Source organism: Nanorana parkeri, unplaced genomic scaffold (assembly GCF_000935625.1).
Source record: "Nanorana parkeri isolate BGI_ZX_2015 unplaced genomic scaffold, ASM93562v1 scaffold1111, whole genome shotgun sequence".
Classification (NCBI taxonomy): Eukaryota; Metazoa; Chordata; class Amphibia; order Anura; family Dicroglossidae; genus Nanorana; species Nanorana parkeri.
The window spans coordinates 554753-582078 of record NW_017307379.1 but is presented as its reverse complement, the minus strand read 5'-3'; the positions used below and the strand labels follow the sequence as shown (position 1 = coordinate 582078).

Sequence of the window (27326 nt, the reverse complement as noted above, 5' to 3'; positions counted from 1 at the left end):
GTACAAGCAGTGATTGTACCTGAATTTGACCTCTTGCAATTCATTGTACAGCAAAGCTCAGAAGCAGCACAAAGAGCCAATCTGTCCTGCATTGCAAAGAGCATGCTGGTAGGACAAGGGAGCAGAGTGATGAGCTCATCGGTCTGCTGCTCCTCCTTTCACAAGTGCCTGCATTTGACTTCGTATGAGCCTCTTGGCTCCCCCTGTACAGCACTGCTCAGAAATGGCAAAATAAACACCCCAATTTAGGCAGTAATAGCTGACATGATTTTTTTTTTCTCTTTACAAGCAAACTTTAAAGTTTTTCACGTCTGCTTTCCTTTTCAGTTCTGTCGACAAGTCATCAGAGTCATTAAGTATAGGAAATGGCGATAACTTACAACAGGTAAGTGACAATACTCTGTTCTGGCAAAAATGGGTTTATGTCTTCCCACATGGCAAAGGAACACCCTTTATCGGCTTAGTGATAAGTTATTAAATTGTCCTCCCAGGCAAAATGGAGATTTATCGCTCACCTATCGTGTTCCTATTGTTTCAAGATGAACCCCCATGGATATATAAATACATTTGATGCTGCTCTGTAGTCATGAGAATGTCAAGTGTATTTTTAAAGTAAACAAGTGTAAGTGCATAAACTTGGATTGATATCAGCCTCTTGCAATCCCCTGTACAGCGCAGTTAATATTGGGAGGGGAGCAGCAAAATGAACTAATCAGGTGTGTTGCAGTGCTCATGTGTTACTAGGAGGAGAGAGCAGAGTGAAGGTGCCCACACACCTTACAATAATCGTACGATAATCACGGGAAATCCGCGATCGTACGATTATCGTAAGGTGTGTGGGAGCGGTGCGCCCTCTGCTAATGTAAGGCCACACGACTTTTATCTTAGGAACATGTTCGAAAACCCGCCGAGAATTGTACGATTTTCGGCGGGTGTGTAGCATGTTCGTAAGATAAAAGCCGGACGGGCCGGTGTACACAAGCGCACACTGCCCGTTCAGCATTGCGGTCATCGGAAGCGCGTCTTGCGATGGTTGTAAGGTGTGTGCCCAGCCTTAGATGAGCTAATCAGTCTGCTGCTTTTCCTTTCAGTCTGCCGGGGGAGAGACTGGGGGAGGTACTAGACCTGTAGATGTTACTAAATTGCAGCAGAGATAAGTCAAGTCTCCTGAAATGGCAGACCGGGTTGTGTTATGTGGCAGAGCTGCAGAAATCTCAGGTCCTGATGAACAGAAATGCAACTAGTTGGTTACAGCTATAGACATTCAAGTAATTAAATATTCTCGTCAAGCTGTACATGCACTTTAAAACAATTCCTCCCTGGCCTCTAGAGCTCCGGTTACTGCGTAGTAATTAGTCCTCAAAGTTCATCATAGAGGCACTGACGTCACTGCCTTCTCTGGCAGCCAACCTACCTTCTAATGTAAACGGAAAGTGCTGTAAACTGATTTCTAAATCTTTGGTGATCTTTAAGGATGAAATATTCCACAACACTGGCAGCTACAGAGGTCATTGAAGACTTGTTTTAAAGTTCATTAACTGCTTAAGAATATGTAAATGCTTAATGGCCTTAGCCTCACCACAGATTAAAGTGTGTGTGTGTGTGTGTGTGTACTGCAAGATGCCCACATAGTACCACCACAGCCTGTTTAATACTTTTATGATACCCACGGGGTTACTTTAAAAATGTCAAAAGACAGATGATTGATATAGTGTAACCGTGGTCAGAACGTAGTATGCTTGTTCTACATTTTTATAACCCAAAATATAGGATTAAAGGAGAATTCTAGACTACAGTTTCCAACAACTTGCCTTTCTGTACCCTTACAGCCATCTCCTAAGCCTCAAACAAGTATAGGGGGGCTTGCGCTTCCCTACGTTTAATTAAAAAAACAAAAAGCTGCCATTTATTATTCAGTGCTCAAGACAAGATTGGATTAATCTACATGGAAGCTTGCATATCTCAGTGCAAGTTCTGATAATCAAAACATAGACAAGAAAGAAATAGAAGAGCACTAGATTTTTTTTCTCTATAGGACAAGCTCTGGGTTTAAAGGAGATCTGTTCTTACACAGTGTACAATTTGTCATGTATATGTCCTTTCTTGAAATTGTATCTTTCCTGTTTATATACAAAAACGACAAGGGAAATATTTGAAGTAAATGTAAATCCTTACATTTAGTTTGCTTAAGGCACTTGTATTATTAACAGTTTGCTGATCTTCCGCAGCCTCTTTGCCTCCATTATCTGTGTTATGGCACTGCATTGGTGGTTGCATTGCATTTCACAGGAATAGTTTCCTGATGGTGACATCAGTGGACCCTAAGGCTGCACTGATTACTGAAATAGCTACCTGTAGTCTCCATCTGGGTAAGCAGGGACAGAGCATTGTCACTTTAACAGGAAGTGCCTAAACAAGGTTAATAAAGTGGTATTTTATTGAAAGCTGCAAATTGAAATGATTGAAAATGACTTAAAATAAACTAACAGGAAGCTTGTATGAAAATGTAGTGATTTGGCTTTACATATACTTTAATTGGAATGGCCATTTAATACACAATAGATCTTCAGTGGAAATCCAGTCTTTTTGTACATATCCTTTGTAGTTATTAGTTGCAAAAGATTGTTATAGTTTTGCTAACGGCATTTTGTTTTTCTCAATAGATATTAACAAGTGACACCCCGTCGCCTCCGCCAGGTTTATCCAAACCCAACACAACCATCCCCACCAGTTCAGCAAATCACAGTGCGCGGTCTCCCTTCGAAGATGCCATGACAGAATCACAGTCTCTGTTCTCGGACAACTTTCGGCACCCAAATCCCATCCCCAGTGGACTTCCTCCTTTCCCCAGTTCCCCACAGACATCAAGCGAATGGCCTACAACTCCAGAGCCACAGAGCCTCTTTACATCAGGTGCCTACTACTTTTAATGCAAAAAATTTTTTTTCTGCTCTAAGGTTTAGGTATCCTCCATAGCAACCAGACAGTCCAATTTGTCAGCCTGCTTAAGAATTAGAAGTGGAGCAATCTGGTTGAATAGTATAAACAGAGAAATGTTTTTAGTGATTGAGCCCATCCAGGTTTTTACTCCTTTAAATTCTTCATCACCTATAAACATCCAATGGAAGTCATGTATTTTTTTTTTATTAGTTTAGAAAGCTTCACTAGGGTCCATTTGTCATTCAGTACAATGTTTTTTCTCTCAATAGTCCTCCTTAATGACAAACTGGACTTTGTACCTAAAAACATAAATTAGCAACAGACTAGTCTCCAGTATTGTCTGTGATCTCCCTGCAACTGCACTCTATGTGTGAAGGTGAGCATTTTGGTTAGAGGCATGTTTTTGCTTCCTCTGTTCAGAGGCTCCAGCAGAGAGAACAGTGAGCAGCATAATAGTGACATCACCAAATCTCACTTCAACTTTCATGACTCTAGCAGACAGAGGCAGTAGTGCCTTAAAGGAGTTACCCCAAGGAGAACTATGGGGAAAAACACTGACCCCATAGTTCACCTTTAAGCTGCCCATACACTGTAATACTTTATTTGTTCAACCCACGGGCTGAACGAAAAAAAAGTATTAGATTTCACCATGGCTTACAAAGAATCGCTAGGTGTTTCCTTTGTATTCTGACAGTACCTGCTCATTGGCTGCCAGGCCTGTTCGCTTAAACATTTTCCGACCGGTTCCTTCAAATAGCTGATTGAGGGATGCTGGCCGAAATGGTGCCAACAGCGGCATCCACTGCGAATTTTAACCCAGCAAATTTTCACTTTCTTTCTAGTTCATTGAGTGTCACAAAAATTGATTGACTGTTGGGCTATACTGCCAGGTAAAATAGTATTTGGACACTGGCTAACAGTACTTATGTGCCAAGAATAAAAAATCAAGAGCTCAGTCCAGGAAAACTCATGACTCCTTGAAGTCCATGAAGAAATCCTTTAGTTACTTCCAGGCCTCAACCTCAAGTCTAGAGCTGCAGCTAACGATTATTTTCAAAATCGATTAGTTAGCCGATTATTAAGTTCGATTAATCGGTTAATCGGATAAACAATAAAATAAAGTTTAAAAAATGGCTCCAGTGATAGGACTACTAGTTTGTATTGAGGTTGTAGTCCATCACAGGAGCAAGCTTGGAGCGGTGGAAGTAAAAAAAAAAAAAAAGATAGTGTGGTGTGCAATATAGTGAAATGGAAAGTGTAAAATTATACAGCAATGAATGCAGAATGGCACCGGCTATAGAGGACTACAAAACCCAGCAAAAGCACATTATACAGCACAATGCAGAATACCGCCAGCTATAGAGGAATACAACAAATCCCAGCAATAGTACATAATAGCTGGCGGCATTCTGCATTGCGCTGTATAATGTACTATTGCTGGGTTTTGTAGTCCTCTATAGCTGGTGGTATTTAGCATTGTACCACTTTATAATGTACTATTGCTGGGATTTGTTGTAGTCCTCTATAGCTGGTGGTATTCCGCATTGCGCTGTATAATGTATTATTGCTGGGACTTGTAGTCCTCTATACAGCGCAATGCAGAATATCACCAGCTATAGAGGAGTACAACAAATCCCAGCAATACATTATACATACAGTGTATAATGCATTGCTGGTATTTGTATTCCTATGTATAATGTACAGTACAATGTACCAGAGAAATACAAATCCCAGCAATACATTATAGAGCACCATGTGTGGGAAAGTGCAGGCTTACCTGACCAGTCTTCCAGCAACTTGCTTCTGAGATTGGACCTGTCTATCAGCTGCTGTCATCCCCCCACCCCTGCTCCTCCTTACTACATCTCCCCGCGTGCCTTGCCGATCGTGGATGGGCAGGAAATGTGAGGCGGGGAGGAGGTGCGGCGTGTGGAGCGTGGATGCGAGCGGGTCTGGCAGCGGTGAGAGTGAGGTGGGGAGGAGGTGCAGCGCGCAGCGTGTGGAGCTGTGAACAGGGCCAACTGATCGGAAGCCGATTAATCGATTATTGAAAAAGTTGACAACTTTTTCAATAATCGATTATAATCGATTATGTCGATTAGTTGTTGCAGCCCTACTCAAGTCCAAGCCTGGCATTCAGTCTGCAAACCCTTTACTTCCAAGTTCCTAAAGCCCTCAGATCTTCATCTAAACTTTCCAAAAGTTGAGTGACGTCAGTTAGCCTTTATGGACATCTGAACAGCCAGCATCTTGGAGGCCTGGGTGCAGGAGGTAGTTTCCAGGGGCTACTAGCTACAATTCCGCCTTCAACTCCCTTCTCGGTTCATGTCTTCTAACCTGCCTATGTCACTGCGAGGATTAATATTCATGCCACCCACGCAAGTCTTGTGGAGCAAGCGGGCCGTTGCCCCAGTACTTTTGGCCAAACTGTTCTAGGGGTTCTACTCCAACCTGCTTACAGTTCCAAAACTATCTGGCCCACTTAGTTCTTAAGGTCCTAAATGTCTTTATTCAGACCCAGAAATTGCACATGGAATTGCATATCCCTGATTTTCTGCCACATCAGCGATTCCTTTGCTGTGCGCTATCTAACCCAGTTTGTGGCCCTGCCATTTGGCCTATCCTCTGCATCTCCAGTGTTCACCAAGGTTCTGCCCCATACTAGGCTTTCTGCGCTCCCAGGGCATCCCCAGTGTGTGGAATATTAGGACGATCACCTGTTGAGGGAACAGCTGGCACAGGTTATAATTCACTATGTAGCTTGAAACCTCCAGATATTGCAGAGGTTCAGTTTTGTCCTGGACTTTCAAACGTCAGCACTGGTACTGACCTATCACTTGGGATATTTGGGTATTATCCTAGACTCCGTTCAAACCATAGTTTTTCTTCCCCCTGAGAAGCCTCTAACTCTTTGTTCACAGACTGGGACCCTTGAGTCCAGAAGTCACCCATCCTTTTGTCTTCTGCTTGAGAGATTTGGGGATGATGGTAGCCTTCATCGAGGCAGCCCCATTCGGACTGATTGATTCACCTGGCACTAAAGAATAGGTTGTGGTGACCCTGAAATCCTGCTCTGTAGTTTGTAAAATCCTTTTTTCTGATCTCTTGGAAGAACCCCACAGCAGGTGCCAGCCTGTTGGGCTGAGAAGGAATCCTGGACACTTAGTTGGTGCAGGGGACTTAGTTGTCAGAGGAACCTAGGCTCCTAATCAACATTCTGGGAATATAGGCAGTTTGGTTGTCCCTGCAGTGCTGGACCCCCAACTGTAGAGTTATCCAATTAGATTCAATCAGCCAATGGCAGTGGCGTAGGTCAGCCATCAGGGAGGAGCCAGAAGTCTCCCTGCAGCAAGTGAGGTAAAAAGGATCCCGTCTTAGGCAGAACTCCACATTTCAGCCTTGTCTGCTATTTACATTGCAGGCGTAGGCAGTTGGCAAGCAGGCTACCTCAGCCAGCAGCTCCGGGCGGCTACCTGGTATTCTGTTTTCTAAAGTTTTACAAGATGGGTGTTGGACCTCCATCTCATGTAAGAGTCTTCAGTCAACTCCCGCTTTTACCACACCCCTTGATTGGACTGCTTTTGGACATCTCAACAGTCTCCTGTATCCCTAAAAAAGAAAATTGTTTTTTTGCACTTATTTTAAATCAATTTCGTTAATTCAGGGACACAGGTCCCACCTTTTCTTTCTATGGTCATGCTTTTGATACTGCTTTTCCACAAAATTAAGGCATGGTGACAGGAGCAGAGCTTATACTGGGCTTTTTTGTTTGCCAGTACCAAATACACTTGTAGGTGGCAGTATAGCCCAACATTCTCTGAATTCCTATGTCCCTCAATGAACTCCAAGAAAGTACAAAAATCCAGTTTTTTTACTTCAGGTCCTCTTTGAAGTGAACCTTGCGGTAAAATGTTTTAGTTTTTAGATTTTTCTTTTGAATTAGATAACAAATTTGCTATAGTTTTTAAATTTAGCCTCCTAACTTTTTGCCTTCTTATGGCTGGTTAGTAGTCAGAACTGAGACCTTGCAGGTATTGGGTTTGGCATTTAATCCTTATCTGGGTTTATTTTTGTAAAGCGTTTTTATGTCCTGCGTGTGTCTGTGGGGTGGGCACTTTGATTTACTCCCACAACTCCAAAAAGATATGGTGACTTGGTCGGCTGGTACACCTGTTCACGCTAGAATGGTGGTTACAATTAAATATTAGGACAGCAGGTAGGCTTCAGTGGAAAGGGACATACATAAGAGATTGCATGTTCTTTTGTAAAGCACTATTGAATGCGTGTACTTTGTAAAGCTCTATGGAATGAGTTAGTGCAACATGGATAAATCCGATGCTAACATTGTCCTTTTATTTTTGCAGAAACAATCCCGGTCTCCTCATCTACGGACTGGCAAGCTGCATTTGGCTTTGGCTCTTCTAAACAGCAAGAGGACGACTTGGGCTTTGATCCCTTTGATATCACCCGCAAAGCCTTAGCAGACTTGATTGAGAAGGAACTGTCTGTTCAAGATCAGCCAGCACTGTCCCCCAACTCTATTCAGAATCCTCACACTACTGCCAAAGGGCCAGGATCTGGTTTCCTCCATCCCACCACAGTCCCCAACGCCAACTCTATATCTAGCACCTTTCCTGTTTTACCACAGCGGTTCCCACCCTTTCAACACAGAGCTGTTTATAACTCGTACAGTTTCCCAGGCCAAGGAGCACGGTATCCGTGGATGGCCTTTCCTCGCAATAACATCATGCACTTGAACCACACGGCAAACCCAACCTCAAACAGTAATTTCATGGACTTGAGCCACCCTCAACACAACACAGGTCTGGGAGGGATTCCCATTTCAGGTACGTTGTGTTAAACCTTATGCCTTTCAGAAGATAGGAGTTTGAGAAACCCAGTTCTTGGTCGGTGAAATTCTTAATAGATCTGAAATATTCGTCAAAATGGTCCTTGGTTACTGAGCTTGGGTCTGCAACCTACAAAGTCACTTATTGCACTGGATTAAGCGGTGTCTTCTCTTGCTAAATTACACTTAACAGGGTTGTGTATTTTTTTGTAGAATGAGAAAAGGCAGAAACGGCCTACTTACATTGTTCCACATAGTATATGGCCAAAAGTTTGTGGACACCTCAAATTTGTCTTCAGTTGTTTTTTTTTTTTTTTATTGAAGGATACTGTTAATGCTACAGCTTACAAAGACATTTTAGACCATTGTGTGTTTCCAAACATGGTAAGTTTGGCTAAGGGCCTATATACACTATATTACCAAAAGTATTGGGACACCTGCCTTTACACGCACATGAACTTTAATGGCATCCTAGTCCGTAGGGTTCAATATTGAGTTGGTCCACTCTTTGCCGCTATAATAGCTTCAACTCTTCTGGGAAGGCATCCACAAGGTTTAGGAATGCGTCTATGGGAATGTTTGACCATTCTTCCAGAAGCGCATTTCTGAGGTCAGGTACTGAATATAGTGTTTTTCAGCATGTGTGCCTCTGTGCAGAAACCCAGCTTCATACAGATATGGTTTGGTGTTGAGGAACTAGTGGCCTGCATAGAACCCTAACCTCAACCCCACTAAACACCTTTTAGGATGAACACCAGTTGTAAGCCAGGTCCTTTCATCCAACATCAGTACCTGGCTTCCTGCAATGCATGAGTTTTTAGGTTATACAACCTCCAAAATGTAAGGTTGAATCACCGGCAGACAAAAGTATTAAGCCAGTCCCATATAACCCCTCTCCCCAGCATGCTTCACTCTTTCTGAATTTTTTTTTCCCCTTGGTGATCTAAATCAAAACTCCTTGAATACCATTGCTTGAGCTTGTCGCCACATAGAAGCTATTGATGGGCAGTTCCTCAGCAGTAGCTTTGGAATCCGTAAAATCACCCCATTGGATGAGTGTGGGGCTAGCATGAAATGTGTCCTTTTGGGTACTGGTTAGTTAGCAGCTTTCCTGGTCCAGAGTTGTGGCAGTTGAGACCCTGTCTTTGAAGACTCACCTTGGGATCAAGGCTGGTCGGACTGAAGCAACAGGAGCTACAACACTGTTGCACCATTGGGTGCCTTTTTAAATATCCTGCCACCAATACTATTTGTGGCTGGTGCACGCTCCTTCCCTTAACGCAGGAGGTCTGTGGAAGAGTGGGAGGAAGCCCGGACTTCTCCTTGCTATCTATTCTATTGCAGCCACAGCACGTAGCACACCTGTAGCTGTCAAGCTAAACCCCAAGTATTGACTCCATACTCGGTGGTCCCTCATCATTCTACCTTTAGGATTGTTTGCAAGTGCTATCTGCTCAGTCCTGTTTGTGCCCCCCATCACCTGGGACCTATGATTCTTCACTTGGCAGGAACTTGCCTTCAAGCATAGTATCCTTCTTCCTCGTGCACTCCTTTTACAGGGGAGTATTTTTAACTTTGGGAACTATTGAGCACTTTGTGGTATTTACCAGTCATCAGTTCTATCCTTTTTGTGAGGGATCCTCTAAACTACAAGGTCAAGAAGAATCAGGTCAGACTGGTTCTTATGATGGTAAGGTTTTTGCCCATTCAGCATTCCCCAGATGTATCTGCAACAGGCCTTATGTCCATCCTAATGCCCAATTGCAGAGCATCCAGGAAACCTCCTCGTAAGAGGGTCTATTTTCTGAACTTTTAAAGTCTGATTCCTTCTGCTGGACTTCACTCCTGCAGGCATCACGCTGATGCCTTTGGTTCACCTATGGGCTAGGTGGTTCATTTTAGAACCTCACTAAAGAGGTCCTCTTGGTGATTTTGTTTTGGGTTTTTTTTACTTTTCTTCCCTACCTGTCAAGGAAATTACCCTTCTACCATGGTCTCCACTTCTCTTGTAGGCTCTTTTAGCCTGTCCTTTTGGTGTCCGGTTTTCTGGGCTCAAGGAGTGACATCCAAATAACCCCTGTATAGTTAGTCCAGAGGTCTCTGGGGCACTTGTTCGCCAGGAGTAGGTCCTCATCTTCTGTTGTGTTTTTGCAGTCTTATGAGGAAGTTCCTCTGAGTTCATTCCTGCTCCCAAACATAAGGTTCATCCTCTATCCTCCCTTTGGTTGTCCCCATCTATGGTGATTTAGAAGTTGCTTCCTTTTAGATACTTCTGACTTGATAGGACAATAACGTTTAGAGGACTGTCATTGGCTGTTTCCTACCCCTCCGTTTGGACGTCCCAACTGCAATAGAATTCCAATGACCCTTAGTGGAAATTATCATTTTTGCATTTACCATTTTCTTGTGGCGCATTAAGAGACACGGGTCCCATTCTTCTATCATCTGTGGCCCTGTGTATTGCTTTCTCCCAAAAATGAGGCATTCTGTGTAGAGGAAAGGTTATTCAGGGGCTGGCTTACATTTTTCTGCCAGTCTCCCAACCTCCTGCAGGCTGCAGTAAAACCCAACTATAATAGAAGTCATGTCTCCTCAATGGACCACAAGAAAAAGATCTTATGGTAAGTAAATCTTATTTTTGGCTGAGACACTCCAAAATCTTGTGCAAACCCTTTCCAGAAGAGTGGTGTCCATTATAACCACAAAGAGAAGGCAACTTCATAAAAATGGATATGGAATGTCCATCAAGCTCATGTTGGTGTTATGGTCAGGTGAGAATAAACTTTTGGCCATATAAGGTATTTAAAAAGGATGATATGAAGGCCAGTCTCCACTATGAGGAAGTTTGTCTTTTCTCAGCACAGTACTCCTAGGAGGGGCTTTGGTAAAATGTGTTGAAGTAAACCTGTCATAAGAGAAATACAGGGCTGCCGTTGCTGACTTTACTGTGAAAAAACTAGCTGCCTAGCTGTTACGTTGACTTTCTGTCTTCATTACTTTTGGGTCACTGAAAAGTTAGCATTATCAACTAGGTCAGTACCTCTAAGCATTGAAACAAGTGTTGGCATGACATAGCCAACCAATATATGTCGAGGGAATGGTGTGCAATGGCAGTCTTCACGTTTTTTACATGACGGGTTTCCTCCAAAGCCCAATTGAAGATAGTTTTTATTAAATTTCCCTGTCTTGGCAACATGCTATGGATAAGGCATGCTTCTCAATATGGAACTCTGCTGTCCTGGTCTTCTGTGGCCCAACACACCCTCCGCACAATGCTTTAATCAATTGCAACGCTCGGGGAGCATGAGTGCCAGTGTTGATTCTTTAGAAGTTGACAGTTGAGTAGCAACTAATGTAACATTTGTGATCGCTTTATAGTGCACGAGTGCTGCCCAGACTATGAACATTTTAGAGCTGCAGCTAACGATTATTTTCAAAATCGATTAGTTAGCCGATTATTAAGTTCGATTAATAGGTTAATCGGATAAAAAATAAATGTTTAAAAAATGGCTCCAGTGATGGGACTACTAGTTTGTATTGAGATTTAGTCCATCACAGGAGCAAGCTTGGAGCGGTGGAAGTAAAAAAGAAAAAAAAAATGTGTGGCGTGCAATATAGTGAAATGAAAAGTGTAAAATTATACAGCAATGAATGCAGAATGGCACCGGCTATAGAGGACTACAAAACCCAGCAATAGTACATTATACAGCACAATGCAGAATACCGCCAGCTATAATGTACTATTGCTGGGTTTTGTAGTCCTCTATAGCTGTTGGTATTCTGCATTGCTCTCTATAATGTACTATTGCTGAGTGTTGTATTCCTCTATAGCTGGTGGTATTCTGCATTGGGCTGTATAATGTACTATTGCTGGGATTTGTTGTACTCCTCTATAGCTGGTGGTATTCTGCATTGCGCTGTATAATGTACTATTGCTGGGTTTTGTAGACCTCTATACAGCGCAATGCAGAATACCACCAGCTTTATAGGAATACAACAAATCCCAGCAATACATTATACATACAAATGTATTTCTGGGATTTGTATTCCTCTATAGCTGATGGTATATTGCTCTGTATAATATACAGTACAGCAGAATGTACCATCAGCTATAGAGGAATACTAATCCCACTATCCCAGCAATACATTATAGAGAACCATGTGGGGGGAAAGTGCAGGCTTACCTGAGCAGTCTTCCAGCAACTTGTTTCTGAGATCGGGCCTGTCTATAGGCGGCTGTCATCCCCCCACACCTGCTCCTCCTTACTTTTTCTCCCCGCGTCCCTGTGACGATCGTGGATGTGGGTGGGCGGTGAGTGCGAGGTGGTGCGACGCGTGGATGCGGCCGGGTGGGTCGACAGGGCCAACCAATCGGAAGCCGATTAATCGATGATTGAAAAAGTTGACAACTTTTCCAATAATCGATTATAATCGATTATGTCGATTAGTTGTTGCAGCCCTAGAACATTTAAAGTATTTGCATATTCTTAACAAAAGCTTTAAAACCATCTCTGGCCTCTCCAGCTGCTTTGATTTTGAAGTATTTCATTCTCAGGCATCCTCTAAGATCACAACAAAAACTCTGACATTGGTTTTAAGTCACTTTCTAACAGCTTAAAAACACCTGCTGTGTGCCGACACCTACCGACAGGCTGCCAACAGTTTGCTGTAGTAGAAATAATATGAAAAGAGGTAAGATTTCAGCCTTTTGTGAATTTTGAAGATGAATTTCTCCACAATGGCAGTATCTACTGAGCTTAAAGAGAATCATGTTTTAAATTGATTTTACTGGCTGCTCAGAATATGTAAATATTAGTGTCCATGTTATGGGCACAGGTTCCCTTTTAATAATGCTGGCTGGCAGTCACCTCATGTGGTTAGAACTACACTGGAGATTCTTAGTAATACATTTGTGCTGTGCTAGCAATTCATCACTAGGAGGTGAAAAAAAATTGCTAGGGCGGGGAGAACTAATGGTTTCCCATGGAGTAACCTACTCAAGCAGCATCTGGTAGCGATTTGTTAGACATGATCGGGGCATTGTGAGCAGTAATTTGAAATTGATGGGTACTACATATCTTCTTTTTTCCTCTAGCATTTAAAGCTGAATAAACTTTCAGTTTAAATTGGTGAAATACATTCCAAGTGCATAAAAAGGGTGTGCAGTCTTAAAAGTTTTTTTCCTTTTAGAATGCAACCACAGCCTCCAGTATAGAAGCCTGTCCCTTGTCAACATGCTGTAGAGAAGGATCTTTGCTGTCTGTGTGGAAGCAGTGGTCTCTGCAAAGGTTTGACAGTCCCGTTCCTGAGTTAGACCAATATCTCTGCAGTCAGCACAAAAATCATGCTCCCTATTGATTAATCTGTGCTTGGTCAGCTTCAAAGCACTGCAGAGGTGACATTAGGGGGTCTTATGTCTGCTTAAAGAGATCCCTGCCCTATGCTATTTTTTTAATAAAGTTAAAAAAAAACACAATTATTTCGATCTAAACACATGCGTCAGTTGCACCTGCATACAAAAACACACATATTGGATATCGCTGTGCACGCTGGAGTGGTAGCAGCCATTCTGGGGGCCATAATTCACTGTTAACTCTAAATTGATGAGCTGCAAAGGTTTTTTAGAAATGTCACTTTTTGGGGTAAGCAATTTTGGGTACCATAGTTTTTTGTCATTTCTTAGGCATGCGCAATTTTAAGGGTTGACATCTAATACTTTTGGGGGTATTTTAATTGGGTATTGTGTTTATTTGCACTAAAATCAAGTTGAGTATATTTTTTATGAAAATGTGAGTTTGATGAACATTTGAGCTAAGATCGTGTAACAAAAATTGCAACTGTTCCCATTTTATTCTACAGCAGGGGTAGCCAAACTCCGGCCCTCTACAGGCTTTCAGAAAATATAAAATGTTTTGGAGGGTTTTAAGTAATCTTCAGGCCTAAAATGTACATTTTTGCATGTGTGCGAAAATGAAAAAAACTGTGGCCCTTCCCTATTCTAGCCAAAGCCAAAATAATTTTCTGACCATACATAATCTTTACATTTTCAAAAGGAAAATAATATTAAAGCTATGTTTGTGGGAATTTTGTTGGCACTTTTCCATTACTAAAAGTTCTGATACGAGTGATTTGATTTAACTTCATGGAACTTTGTAGGATGTGTTAATTTGATTTTCTTTCCTTTTGATCACAGCATTGATTCGACATGTTCATGTCTAGTAGAGAGGGGGTGCCTTGATAGTCGGACATAGGTACTCAAGTTTCAGGAATAAATGTGGAGTATGCCTCTTTAAATTGGAAACCATTCATAATTTCTTCATGTGGTAGATCAAAACAAAAATTTGAGCAGGTGCTGATTAAAGAAACTGAACTTTTAAAGTGCAAGGCATCAAGAATATATATGGATTCTGCCATTTAGCTTCACAACGAAGACCATCTTACCAGTTTTGTCATTTCATTTGCTTGAAAACCACTTTGTTGTATATTGAAGTCATACATGCTTAGATCCTGCAATGTCCAAGTGCCAAACCGTCCAGCACATAATTGTATTCCTTTACACAGTACCTTACTGACAAAGCACAGGCATGTTCTATGTCCAGCTCTGCTCAAAGGGGCAGCCTTTGGAAACCTTAATTCACACAGCATGTTGCACATGATTGTTCCTTTATAGAAACATTGCCGAAACAATGATTGCAAAAATATATATTTCAATTTTTTTTAAATCACAAAACTCCTCCCGTATTTGTTCACAACAAAATGTACAGGACAGTACTGTTTTGTCACATAATTTTTTTTATTTTTTTTGGTATGACAATATCAGCTTTAGGCTGTTGTATGGTTTGACGTTTGTATAAGGGTGACAGCCCTGAATTTGCACCTTTTTAAAAAAACAAGGTGGCTTTTACCGCTAGTAGATTTTCATAAAAAAACAAACTGTCAGAACACTATCGGAGGCCTCATGAATGTTTGACATTTTGTTTGGTTTCAACATTCGATTTTGAAATTAAGTTTCTTGAGCAAAAAAAACACATTCACTGAATCTAGTTCACTCCAGAAAACATTTTTCCATCCTGTTGCTTTGTTTTATTTTTCATCACTGCGAAAACAATTGTCGGCTTGACCCCCATTGACTATTAGAAAATTGAACAGAAAACAAATTTGAATGCAATTCTATTGATGTATGGCCAGCTTTAGACCCAGTGCACTCAGTAATGTAAGAGAGCTGGTCAAACACACCCCTCTCTTCCTCTAAAAGTCTCTGTGATGTGGGGTGTGGCTGTTACTCAGCTCTGCCAGGACAGAGTAGAGTGAGGGCTGGAAGCAGCATTTTACCTCAGATATTTTCAAAGTAGTTCCCAGCAAAATTCAGTCACAAATCATAATGTGGGTTACAGGACTACTAAGCGGAAAGTTTTAGATTGTAAGTTGGGCTTTAAAGCAGAATTATAGTTGCATAGTTAGTCAGGTTGAAAAGAATAAATGTCCATAAAATTCAACCTATAGAGATATGAAAAGAAAAAAAAGAAAAGCCTAAACGGAACGCAATGCCCCCAATTACCCCCTGTTTTTCCAGAGGATCTTCCTTTTATAATGCAACCACTCTGAAATTGCAAGTTAAAAATCGTGCATGCAGATCTTAAACTTTTTGCCCTATCCATATTTTATATGTAATCATAATAACCCTTACAGGAAGTCCTCTGTACAACCTGTTTATTCTTTACTATGAACTGGAAATGTAATAGGGAGGTCTATTCCCATCCATATCTTTGCTGCTTTTTTTTTTTAAATTTGTTTGTTACTTGTACCAAATGCAGCTGCAAGAAGGCAGAACACAGTGTAGGAGTAACCACACTGTTCAGGGATGGTCTCTGTTTTTGGCTTTTTGTTTACACATGTGGGAGCATAATACCAGAGAGAGATGTGTGGGAAGCCTAGAACCTCTGAGCTGTGCAGCCAGTGAATATTCGTTCCTGCTACTATGCCTGCACAACAGCTGGAATCCCTATTGAAAACGTTTTGCTTGCATGCATGCTCTATTCTGAACATGCAATTTAATAATGTTTGCATTACACAAAAAAAACTTTAGTTCTTGAAACGCCTCCCGGCCGTTGTACAAAAGCGGCCAGCTGGGAGCTTCCTGGATGTCACCAGCCATCTAAAGACGGCCGGAGGGCCCTGCTCACTTAAGCAAGCGGGAAACTGCCCAAATGTAAAAACAGTCAGCAATGCCGATTTACTTACACGGGATCGGCTGGCTATAGAGTCGGCGGATCACTTGTATAAGGTGCCGATCGTGCAGCCCCCCTCCGCTGGTCCCGAGCTACTCTGTCCCCGATGCGTTCCCACGACCAGCATGGTTGCCCTGTGACTGGATCAGAGGGAGATCGGTACATGATCTCCCTCCGGTGTCCGAATGCGGAAGTGATGTATATTACATCACTTCCACATTCTTGTGTCACTCTCCAGCTTCAGAAGCTGATGAAGCAGATCTCTGCTTTATCGGCTTCTTTGGGGTTCCTTAGGTGACATTAGGGGTCTTGCAGACCCCTGATGTCTCCATAAAGTGGACATGTCACACCTCTTTGCTATCACATAGAGGATTTCTTAGCCCCCTGTCATGATAACGTTAATTGAGGGGGGAAAAATTAAAGTTGCAAAAAAAAAGCCACCCATACATGCCCGCATGCAAACATGCGTTGGGTGGGCATACGTGTGAAAATGACGATTGCGCCCATTACGGGGCACGTGTTGCATATCACTGCGAACATCTGTGATGAACGCAATTATTTTAGGGCCATCAGTCACCGATGACACTAAATTGATGAGCGGTAAAAGCTTTTAAAGCGTCGCCTATGGTAAATTCTGGGTATGGTAGCCTTTGCAATTTCTCCGGTGCGCACAATGTTTCCAAGCATAATGTAAAAAAAACGTTTTTCTTTTTTTTTTTTTTTCAAAGTTTTCAGTAATTTTTCCTTAATATAGTAGAAAATAAACCCCCTCTTCCCCCCCACAGTGGTGAATAAATACCACCAAAAGAAAGCTCTTATCTGTCCCCAAACAATTGTATAAAATTCATTTTCAATACAGCGTTGCATGACTGAATAAATGTCAGTCAAAGTACCGCAGCGCTGAATACTGAAAAATGGCCGGGACAGGAATGGGGTGTAAACACCTGGTCAGCAAGTGGTTAATGTTTAAAGAAGAACTCCCGGTTTTAGACAAAGTAACCCATGCAGTGGGGCTACCCCTGTACTGCAAGGGTTAACCGCTAGTTTTTCTTTATGGGCGAAAATAAAGGATATACTCACCTGATCCTTGGTCCTGAGGCAGTGACCCGCTCCAGCTGTAATACGGGTAAATGGTCTGTATTAAACGTCATGTCAGTGGTGCTTAGACTGCCGAAACCTGGGAAGAAGAGGCTCTGGGGACCCGTCTAGAGGCCATTTCTTCTTTATTGAGCCTCTAATGAAAAACGAACAGTTAACCCTTGCAGTGCAGTATCCCCACTGCAGGGGTTGACTTCATCTACAACTTAGTTCTTCTGTAAGGTTAGATGTTAGCATGAGGTTAGAGGCATTTTTTTAAATCTTTTCAGGAATTTATTGACATGCCAAAATATTGGATACAACAAAATGTGCTCCTGTAATTTTATTGGTGGCAAAACTTCAAGTCCCAAAACGTTTGCATCATTGAACTCCTGCTAATTTCCAGAATTTACAATGAAATAGAAGAAATCAATCAGTTATATTTCATTAGCATGTTACTTCGTGCAGTGCATACTTAGACTCTGTACTGTATATCTTGATATGATATGGGCACTTAGGGACCTGTATGGCCTCTTGATTTCATAATTGGAAACATTCAGAAATATATACTGTGTGTCTTAGTAAAAGGCCCCCCTTTTAATCTAGTAAAGCAGTAAAGTTTTTATTGGTTTATTCGGTTGTCTTTAACAGAAATGATGTAATCTATTGTCCATGCTACAGTATTTTTCATATGTGCTATAGTTGGGCATTGCAACAAAATGAAATCCGGAAAATCTGATTTTGTTTCTTTTGTAGGCATAAATTACCAGCAGCCGAACAGTAACCCTATTTAACATGCAAATGCTGTCTTTTTACCACCAAGCTTTTTTTAAATTATAAACGTTCACACTGTTATGCAAACCTAATATTAGAAAAAAAAAAAAGTTTTTCTTGAGATTGGTTTAAAGGACAGCTCCTTAAATTTGGCATGGGGGAAAGGATTAGCTGTCAAGTCTTTACTGCAATTGTCCTGAACGCTTCCCCACTTATTAGCCTCAATGTTTCATGTCCTAGTAACAGCATTGTCACTGATTCCCTAGCCACAATACACTAACGCTCTCCACAATCAATTTAGCAGGCCGCGGTTATTGCCCCAGTATGTCTTTAGGTAAAAGCTAAACTGTATAGAGAAAAACCAAAACACAACAAAAAAGTATGCTTACTTTGCATAGATAGTCCATACCCAGGATAGCAATGTTGAAAAGGTAAAAATTTTAACGTGGGTATATAAGTACCTACAGGAGGTTTAGACACACTGCAAAACAACTGGTCAGACCACTACGCACTATGGAGGGGGGTACTTCCTGGGCTTTTAAACACCAGGCTTCAGTTTCCCCAGGTTTGGAAAGTTACCACCTGGTCCTAAACCTATACCTTTACAAAATTATATGGGGTGGTTGCGTTTTCATCGGTGGATGCTAGTTTTGGAAATAAGGTTCTGCAGGCACTCACTTTGTTTCTCTTTGTTCATTTGAAGGACTTGCTCCCCTTTTTTCTTCTGTTGAGTATCCTTGCTCATTGCTCCATTTGGGAATCATATGTTAACTTTCCACACATTGAAATTTGAAAGAATAGCTTGTCCTCCTATGAACTCTGGAGTAAATGGGATGTTGTACTTTTCTTTCTCATTTATTGAGGAACACGAAATCTTAAACCTTTATTTACAGTGCTGCCTACAGGAGGATTAGAGATGCAATCCTTTTCTCCACTAGTGCATTGGAGGACACAGTTCCCTTTCTTCTTGGGTTCTTTTGTACCGTGGCCTGTTGCCACTGTTAAATTATAATTTTCTCTGTGAAATTTTCCCCCTTCTGTTTACTGCTTGCTACAGCTGAGCTCTTAAGCAGGTGTAGAGGTACAGTGTCTACAGGGAGCTAGCCTCTTTTGGTTTGCATTGTGTCCAAACCCCATGTAGGCAGCAGAATACACACACATAGAATTCTAGAATCATTTTGTCCTCCTACAAATTACTGGGGAGAAGGATTTTACAGTGAGCAAAAAGAGTAAAACCCTCTAACAAAAAATATTCTAGGTAGTGGAAATCGGTTATTAATATATCTGGTTTCAAAAATCAGGGTGAGCATAAGGAATTTCAGTGATAAACATCAGCACTTAGTCGACATGTTTATGTAGGAAGCCATATTGCCATTTTACACTGTAAACATGGAGAGATTTTGTTGGCAATGCCTGCTATAAGAAATAGTCTGTCTAGTAAAATATTTCACCTGAAACAAGATCTCGGTCTGTGCCCTATCATGTCTGGATTTAATATAACCAAATTATATCCATTTTAACATCAGCATCACCTTGTATTACATATATGATGCATGCCCTTACTGCCACAGCTGCATTACTTCATGTAGGTTTTTGGGCAAGTTCTCATTTTCATTCCGATCTGTGTCCTAGTGTATGTGAACTTATTTCTTTCAGTTATTTCTTTGTTTTTTTTACTTTTACTATTTTGAAAAATACTCCCTTTTTAATCCAAAACCCCTGTTGCAATCGGTTGACGAATTGAAACAGATTAAATTTAAACCTAAATCTTAAAAAAAAAAAAAAAAATTAATGGAAACTTTTTTCTTTTTTTTTTCCCCTCCCCCTTTCATTTTGGATAAATCTCCCAGACCACAGCAATTCAATAGAAAGTATAAATATGAAGGAATGGCAGGATGGTCTTAGGGCCCTCCTGCCCAACATAAACATCAACTTTGGTGGTCTCCCCAATGCTTCTTCCCCTTCCAACGCCACCCACAGTGCACCAACGTCCAACACTGCCACAACCAACAGCCGGAACTGGGACTGCCCGGCCAGCTGGATGGATCCCGCTATCATTACAGGTAACTGCTTCTCCCTCCTCCCCTTCCCGCATGTCCTTCTAAGATTGACACACACCCCTCTGCCCAGACAGCTACAAGACGGCCATTTAATCAGCATCTGCAACCAAGCCCATAATTCCTTTTTTAGGTTTTGGTTGCAGTGGCAGAGGGACAATTCTGAGGGAATCGTTCTGATTTTATAGAGATTTAATTCTAATTTGGTTCTTTTTGTGTAATTTTGTACAATCACTGGGTAGCATAATGAAGCATCAGTATTTGCCCCAATGAGGCTGGAAAATTGATTTTGTGATCTGTGTAGCAATACTCCACATTTGTTCAGAATGGGATAGACTGCATGGTTTTAATATCCTTGAACAAACATGAAACTGAATCCAACATGTATTAGAAATTGTACATTTTCCATGAAAGTAGATCTAAAAATAAGTGCATATAAGCTGCAATATGTTGAAGTAATTCCAATAATTTGTTATTTCAAATCTACAAACGTTCATTAAAATGCCTGGTGATCCATGTTCAGCCATTTTGTATTATAGGTTAATACTTGTGTCCTAGTTCTCTAGCATTGTCAGCTTATCACATGCACCATGGTGGAGACCATTAGTCCTGTGCTGTCACATTGTGCCGGCATGGTCCACTGTTCTGGATCAGCTTCCTGATGCAAAAAAAGATGTCTAGCGGACAGTGGAGCAAGTAAATGTGATTAGGCAGTGGCTGAAATAGGCTGGAGAAGATCAGTAGCTCTACGATGGGGAAAAATTATGTGAAAACAGTATTTTCCAGGAAATACCATCTTTGGATACAGAAGGCAAACTAAATGTAATTCTATTTGGCATTTAGATCTACTCTGACTTCTATTTTCTCTGTCTGTACAGTGCATTCAGAAAGTATTTATGCCCCCTTCACTTTTCCAATTTTGGTATGTTGCAGCCTGATACTACAGATGATTAAATTCTTTTTTTTTTTCTCATTAATCTACACTCAGTACCCCATAATGACAAAGTGAAAACAGAATTTTAGAAATGTTTGCAAATGTATGAAAACGAAAAAATTGAAATATCACATTGACAGAAGTATTCAGACCCTTTGCAACAACACTCCAAATTTAGGTCAGGTGCCTCCCAATTCTCTTGATCATTGCCAAGATGTTTCTACACCTTGATAGAGTCCGCCTGTGGTAAATTAAATTGATTGGACGTGTTTTGGAAAGGCACACACCTCTCTGTAGAAGGCCTCACAGCTGACAATGCATACTGTATCAGAGCAAAAGTCATGAGGTCACATGAACTGCCTGCAGAGCTCGGAGACAGGATTATTGCAAGCCCCAGATCTGGGGAAGGCTACAAAAAAAATTCTGCTGCACTGAATGTTCCCAAGAGCACAGTGGCCTCCATAAATCTCAAAAGGAAGTTTGGCACAACCAGGACTCTTCTAAAAGCTAGTCGTTTGGCAAAACGGAGCAATAGAGGGAGAAGGGCCTTAGTAAGAGAGGTGACCAAGAACTCTGAGCTTCAGAGATCCTGTGTGGAGGTGGGACAAAGTTCCAGAAAGACAACCATCACTGCAGCCCTCCACTGATCTGCCTTTCCTCAGTGCAAAACACCTGAAAGCCCACTTGGAGTTTGCAAAAAAGCACCTGAAGGAACAAGATTCTCTGGTCTGATAAAACTAAGATTGAACAGTTTGGCCTCAATTCTAAATGTTATGTCTGGAGGAAACCGGGCAATGCTCATCACCTGCCCAATACCAACCCAACAGTGAAGCATGATGGTGGCAGCATTATGCTGTGGGGGGTGTTTTTTTCAGCAGCAGAGACTGGAATGCTCCATTCAGCTTTCCCTAAACCAGTAAGGTACAGAGATCCTCAGTTAAAACCTGTTCCTCAGGACCTCAGACTGGGCCGAAGGTTCACCTTCCAAAATGACAACGATCCCAAGCACACAGCCAAGACAACACAGGAGTGGCTTAGGGACAACTCTGTGAATGTCCTAGAGTGACCCAGCCAGAGCCTTGACTTGAGCCCTGTGCTTGAGAGGATTTGCAAAGAAGAATGGCAGAAAATCCCCCAATGCAGGTGTGCAAAGCTTGTCGCGTCATACCCAAAAACACTTGGGGCTGTAATTGTTGCCAAAGGTGCTTCAACAAAGTATTGGGTTAGGGGTCAACCTGATTATCGAATCTACCGATAATTACGTATTTTCGAATTATCAGTATCTGTCAAAGTGTTCAATATTACCGTCGATAATAACTGCATATTTTTAGCCAGTTGTTGAGGATCCGAACGAAATTTGCACAGTGGGTGCCCCTCTCTGGCTGGCATCCCTCGTTCAGTAGCCAATAGGAGCCCAGCTATTTATTCCCATGCTATCTGTTGTTTTTTTTCTTTACTCTGACCACGGCCACTGTCGGAATACACAAAAAAAACAGGGACTAGGCTGAAATAGGGCGACTGCCTGCTGTTTACATTCAGCTGCTGGCAATAAGCTGGATGTAAACAGAATATCGCTACCTGATATCGGTTATCGGCCTGAAAGGTGGCCAATAATTGGTATCGGTATGGAAAAATCAATTTCAGTCGATCCCTAGTCTGAATACTTAAGTACATGTGATATTTACATTTTTTATTTTTAATAAAAATTTACATTTCTAAAATTCTGTTTTCAATTTGCCATTATGGGGTACTGAGTGTAGATTAATGAGAGGGGAAAAATGAATTTAAACACCTTGTAGTATCAGGCTGCAACTGAAAAAAGTGAAGGGCGTCTGACTACTTTCTGAATGCACTGTGTGTTGTGCTGAAGACATGCCTGCCAGGTGATATAGCAAAGCTTGCGTGACCATCTTCCTCCACTGCATTTAAGCAGTACTGCTTGGTCATCAGTCTGCACGTGTTGCTCTCCTTCTGTTGACAGCACTGTGCAGTGCAATAAAACTGATTTTGTAGTGCTTTCATTCAACTGTGCAAAGGATTAAATGAAACCACTAGAGGAGAGATTAAGATACCAAAACTAGCTGTAAATTGTATTAAACAAAATGCTTAACCAGGTTAAATTGTGTATTTTTATTAATCTGTTGGGAGTTGGCCTTTTACTGTTGGTTTTTCTTGGGGGGAGGGGGGAAACTTCCAAAAAAATTACAGTAATTGATCTGAATTCTGTTGCTTAAGCTATTTCTTCATATGATCAGCTTAATTAGCTACATGAAGAAGTAATGATCTACTTCCTTAATTGTTTTCTTCAAAAAATTCTGTTTATAAATTCTGTTGTCATTTGCTCTGCAGCCTTCTAATGGTTCACACTCAGCTGGTTCTGAAACCATGATTTAGATAAAAATTAATTTTCTCCACCCTGTTCTTTACTCCTGTTGCATTCTCCATATTTTAAAATAAAGATCCAACAGGTAGAGTAAGAACTCCTCATAGTAGCCATAGCAGGTGTGCTCGCCCAGTAAGGAAAAAGAAAAAGGAAATGTTGTGTGCCTTAACTCTCCATCTACCACAAACTGAAATGGGGTGATCCTTTGGTTCCCGCGGGGGGGGGTTCAGTCACACAGGCTGGGCATCTTATTCAGATATATAGATACCTGAACTCCATTTTGGATGGTATATTTCCAGTAAAATGTACTGTTAATGCTACAGAATATGAAGATATTTTTTGACAATTGTTTGCTACCAGCATTGTGGTGGGTAACAGTTTGGGGAATGCCCATTTCTGTCCCTACATGACTGCTGCTGGGCACAAAGCCAATTCCATAAATACATGGTTTGACCACTTTCGTGTAGAGCAAATGGAGTGGCTGGCAGAGCTGTGACCTCAATCCTAATGAACATTGTTGGGATGAATTAGAATGCCAGTTGCAAATGATGTCTTCTTGTCCAACATCAATACTTAACCTCACAAATGCGGTCTTGGTTGAAGACCAAGACATATTGCAAAATCTTGTGGAAAATCTACGAATTGTGGAAGCAAAACTCCGTATTAATGTCCACAATTTTGAAATAAGATGTCTAACAAGCTTCTATCAATGTGAGGCTTACATGTTCTCAAACCTTTGGCCATATAGTGTAGCATACCTCCTTTACTAAGCTGCACAACTTGAATAGAATAAGAAATGTTTGCTGCTATTAAGTAGCCCAGAAAAGCAGTGTTCAAACAGAAGACAGATGATCACCAGCACACTCTATAGAGGAACTTCTTTTTCCTCTTGCTATATTTAATGGTCACATAACACAAGAACAAGGTTTCAGGGTCATACAGGACCCCTTTATCAGGTAGACACAGTGATAACACTTGTATACACATCACCCAGTGCACCCTGCAGCCCTAATGACGTCACCCCCAGCACGAATTCAAAAATATACCATCAAAATGCAGAAGAACCGAATCCACAATGGCAACCAAGATGCTGGGAGGCAGGTTTACCTTACCCACACATTCACAGTCTGTGCACAGATCCCCATGGCTGGGGATGGATTCTGATGTACCGTCCCACTCTCTCCCTGGGTTGCTGTGCCAACGAGGAATGCCATGTATCCAGTATAACTGATGGCGGTCCCTCGTTCTACATGATTTCAAGTGACACTTTACATTTCTTTAGTTTGTTTTAGTGTCGCATACTTGGGATTGTGTATACATTTCATGGATGGTATTGTGGATTTGTTTCTTATGCATTTTAATGGTATATTTTTTTAATCGTGGCGGGAGCTAATGTCATTGACGTCATTAGGGCTCTTGGGTGAACTGGGTGATTGTGTACTGCATATAAGTGTTATCCATTTTGATCTTATTGTCACTGTGTCTACCTGATGAAGGGGCGCTGCATGACCCCGAAATTGTTTTTCTTGTGACAGTTTAATAAAGCAAGAGAAAAAGAAGCTTGTCTACAGTGTGTGCTGGTGATCAGCCTATCTTCTGTTTGAAGTTCTGCACGGCGCCAACCATGGTATCACTGCGAGCACCACCATGTTCACAGTTCTCAATGCTGTATGGAGTGCAGGTGATTATTGGCACCACAGAAAACCACAATTTCTCACAATTTTAGGTGATGCTCTAAACCTTGTGTGACTTGCAGGGATGTTTTGAATCACTTATTACACTGGGATATCTTCTAACCCTTTGAAAGGTTTAGAAGGATTTTATTGCTGCCTGTCTCACCTCTGTTTGCCTTGGTGGCTATTGTCCATGGGAAAGTGATGCGAAACACACACCTAGTCAGTGGAACAGGAATAGAGTGGATATCTCCTAGTAAGGTCAACTGTTATACAGGCAACTGTCTAAGAGGGGAATTATCATACTCTGTTGTGTCTCCAGCACAAGAAGTGAAAGGAAATGTAATAGGACACTATTTCAAAATTGCTGAAAGCCAGGTATACATACTTCAATATCCGGCTAGTTCTTGATGAACCAGCTGAAATGCGGCTGTCGGCATCTCTCCGACCAGCATCTCTCAATCAGCTGATCGAGGGAGCATGTTGGAAAGTTGGCTAGCAGCCATTGACCTGGTGGCCGCTTTAGATAGGCTTACAGCTGACTGATCTTTCTGACAGCCAGGAAACATGCAACTTATGAAGGTCAGATGAAGGCACTTTTGGCATTTCTCTTATGACAGGTTCTGTTTTAAAATATGGCTTATAATGTAGACTTTTTAGCCTGTGAATTTAGTAGTAAACCGTACATTCATCTGTTTACGACATTACTGTTTTCTCTTTTCCAGGCATCCCGTCATCCACAGGAAATGGTTTAGAACCTCTGCAAGATGACAATCCACCACACTGGTTAAAGTCCCTGCAAGCTCTGACAGAGTTGGACGGCCCCAGTAGCAGTATACCTCCCCACCACCCTCATAACAACCTCTTCAGCACACAGATCCCCCTACACAGAGCAAATTGGAGCCCATACCCTCCCCCCACAAACCCTGCCAGTTTCCACTCTCCACCCCCAGGTTTTCAGACCGCCTTCAGACCCCCTACCAAAACACCTACAGATCTACTACAGAGCTCCACCCTGGACCGTCATTGAGAAATAAAGTATATGGGACTGCTAGAATTTGGGAATTCCTTTCCCCCCTCTCAACAACCCAGTTTCAGTCAAAATGAAACCCTCAGTGTTTCCCCCTCATATAATTCTCCTCTAACAGTTTCCAGAATTATCAAGAATCTTCATTTAGGGGATCACCAACCCCTTCTCCCTCCCCCAAAAAGTTGGCGTTTGAGAGTCTGTCATCATTATGAAGCTTGTTATTAAAGGTGGCCAACATCAAAGAGCACCACAAGTTTCCTAAAGAAATTTGAGATGGAAATTCAAAGAAATTTTTTTGTTTAAAAAAAAAATTGCTATAAAAAAAGATCATTGGTCTGCTGCATGATATATATTTTTGTTAAATTTAATAAATGTGAATTAACAGCTCTCAGATCTAGCTAGTGCAAATAGCAGGAAACATAATCTTAAAATCTTTAGGGGAGTAGTATTCTAACATGATCAGTAAGTAACTACTTGTTTTTTCTTATCGAAGAGCGCCATTAGAATGAAATGCCATTCGTTTCATTGAGAGTTTTTGTAATTCTTTAAACAGTTCGAGGGCTGGCAAACAACCATTTCATTCCTCGTTTTCTTCAGGACCAAAGGGTCAGGATTTATCCACCTTGATTTTCAGGCCCTCTGGAATTAAAGGAGTTTGGGTGAAATGAATAAGTAAAATTGTCTTACTCATTGCCAATTGTTTTTTTTTTCTCGTTTGCCATTTGTCAGCAGTACTTTCAAAGTTCAGTACAGCAGGCTTTTTCAACTGCTTATGACATGATTAAGCCATGAATTTTTCAGATGAAATAACCATCCACTGATTCTTAGTCAACCAATCTCTCTGTGATTTTTTTTTTTTTGGTTTTTTTAATTCATTCGAGACCTGGAAAGGTGTTGGTGTAACTGCTTCCTGTTGTTGAGTCGCACTCTGTCATCGTCAGCCGTGAAGATCCAAACAGTTTAATCATCATGAATAATCTACCTTACCAGACCCGTGTTTCATTTGCAAAATCAGGCAGTCTTTGCACTTACACGGATATGTTGCCTTTTGCTTAAATTGGCACACGTGTCTAGGTATTAGGAAGAGACGGTTGTGTTTTCTGGGAGGGAGGGGGGGTTCAGTGCTCTTTCTGCAGCAGATCAATCAGTTTTGCTTTTTCTAAACGTGACCAGGAGATCACAAACCCAACAGCTTTTCCATATCACTGTTTTCAAAGTCGCACACAGGAGTTTGACCAGCCACTTGGCTTATTGACCTAACTTCACTATTTCTGGAAGTTCTACATCAGTATTGAAGATCGGGAAGAGGAGAAGCCTACAAGCGGGGGGGAAATAAGACAAATTAAAACATGGTTATAACCTGACGCTAAAACTAAACCAA

The 27326-nt window shown here is 41.5% G+C and overlaps 1 protein-coding gene across 1 annotated transcript; it reads left to right on the top strand.

Annotated features, from left to right (window-relative positions):
* Positions 1 to 26208, top strand: LOC108796414 (CCR4-NOT transcription complex subunit 4-like; the record flags this gene model as incomplete). Its single annotated transcript, XM_018567887.1, has 6 exons — positions 1 to 108; positions 290 to 385; positions 2664 to 2913; positions 7305 to 7787; positions 19719 to 19931; positions 25641 to 26208. Coding segments are annotated over 6 exons (1455 nt in total), but the record flags the coding sequence as incomplete, so codon positions are not given.
* Between the last annotated feature and the right edge of the window lie 1118 nt (positions 26209 to 27326).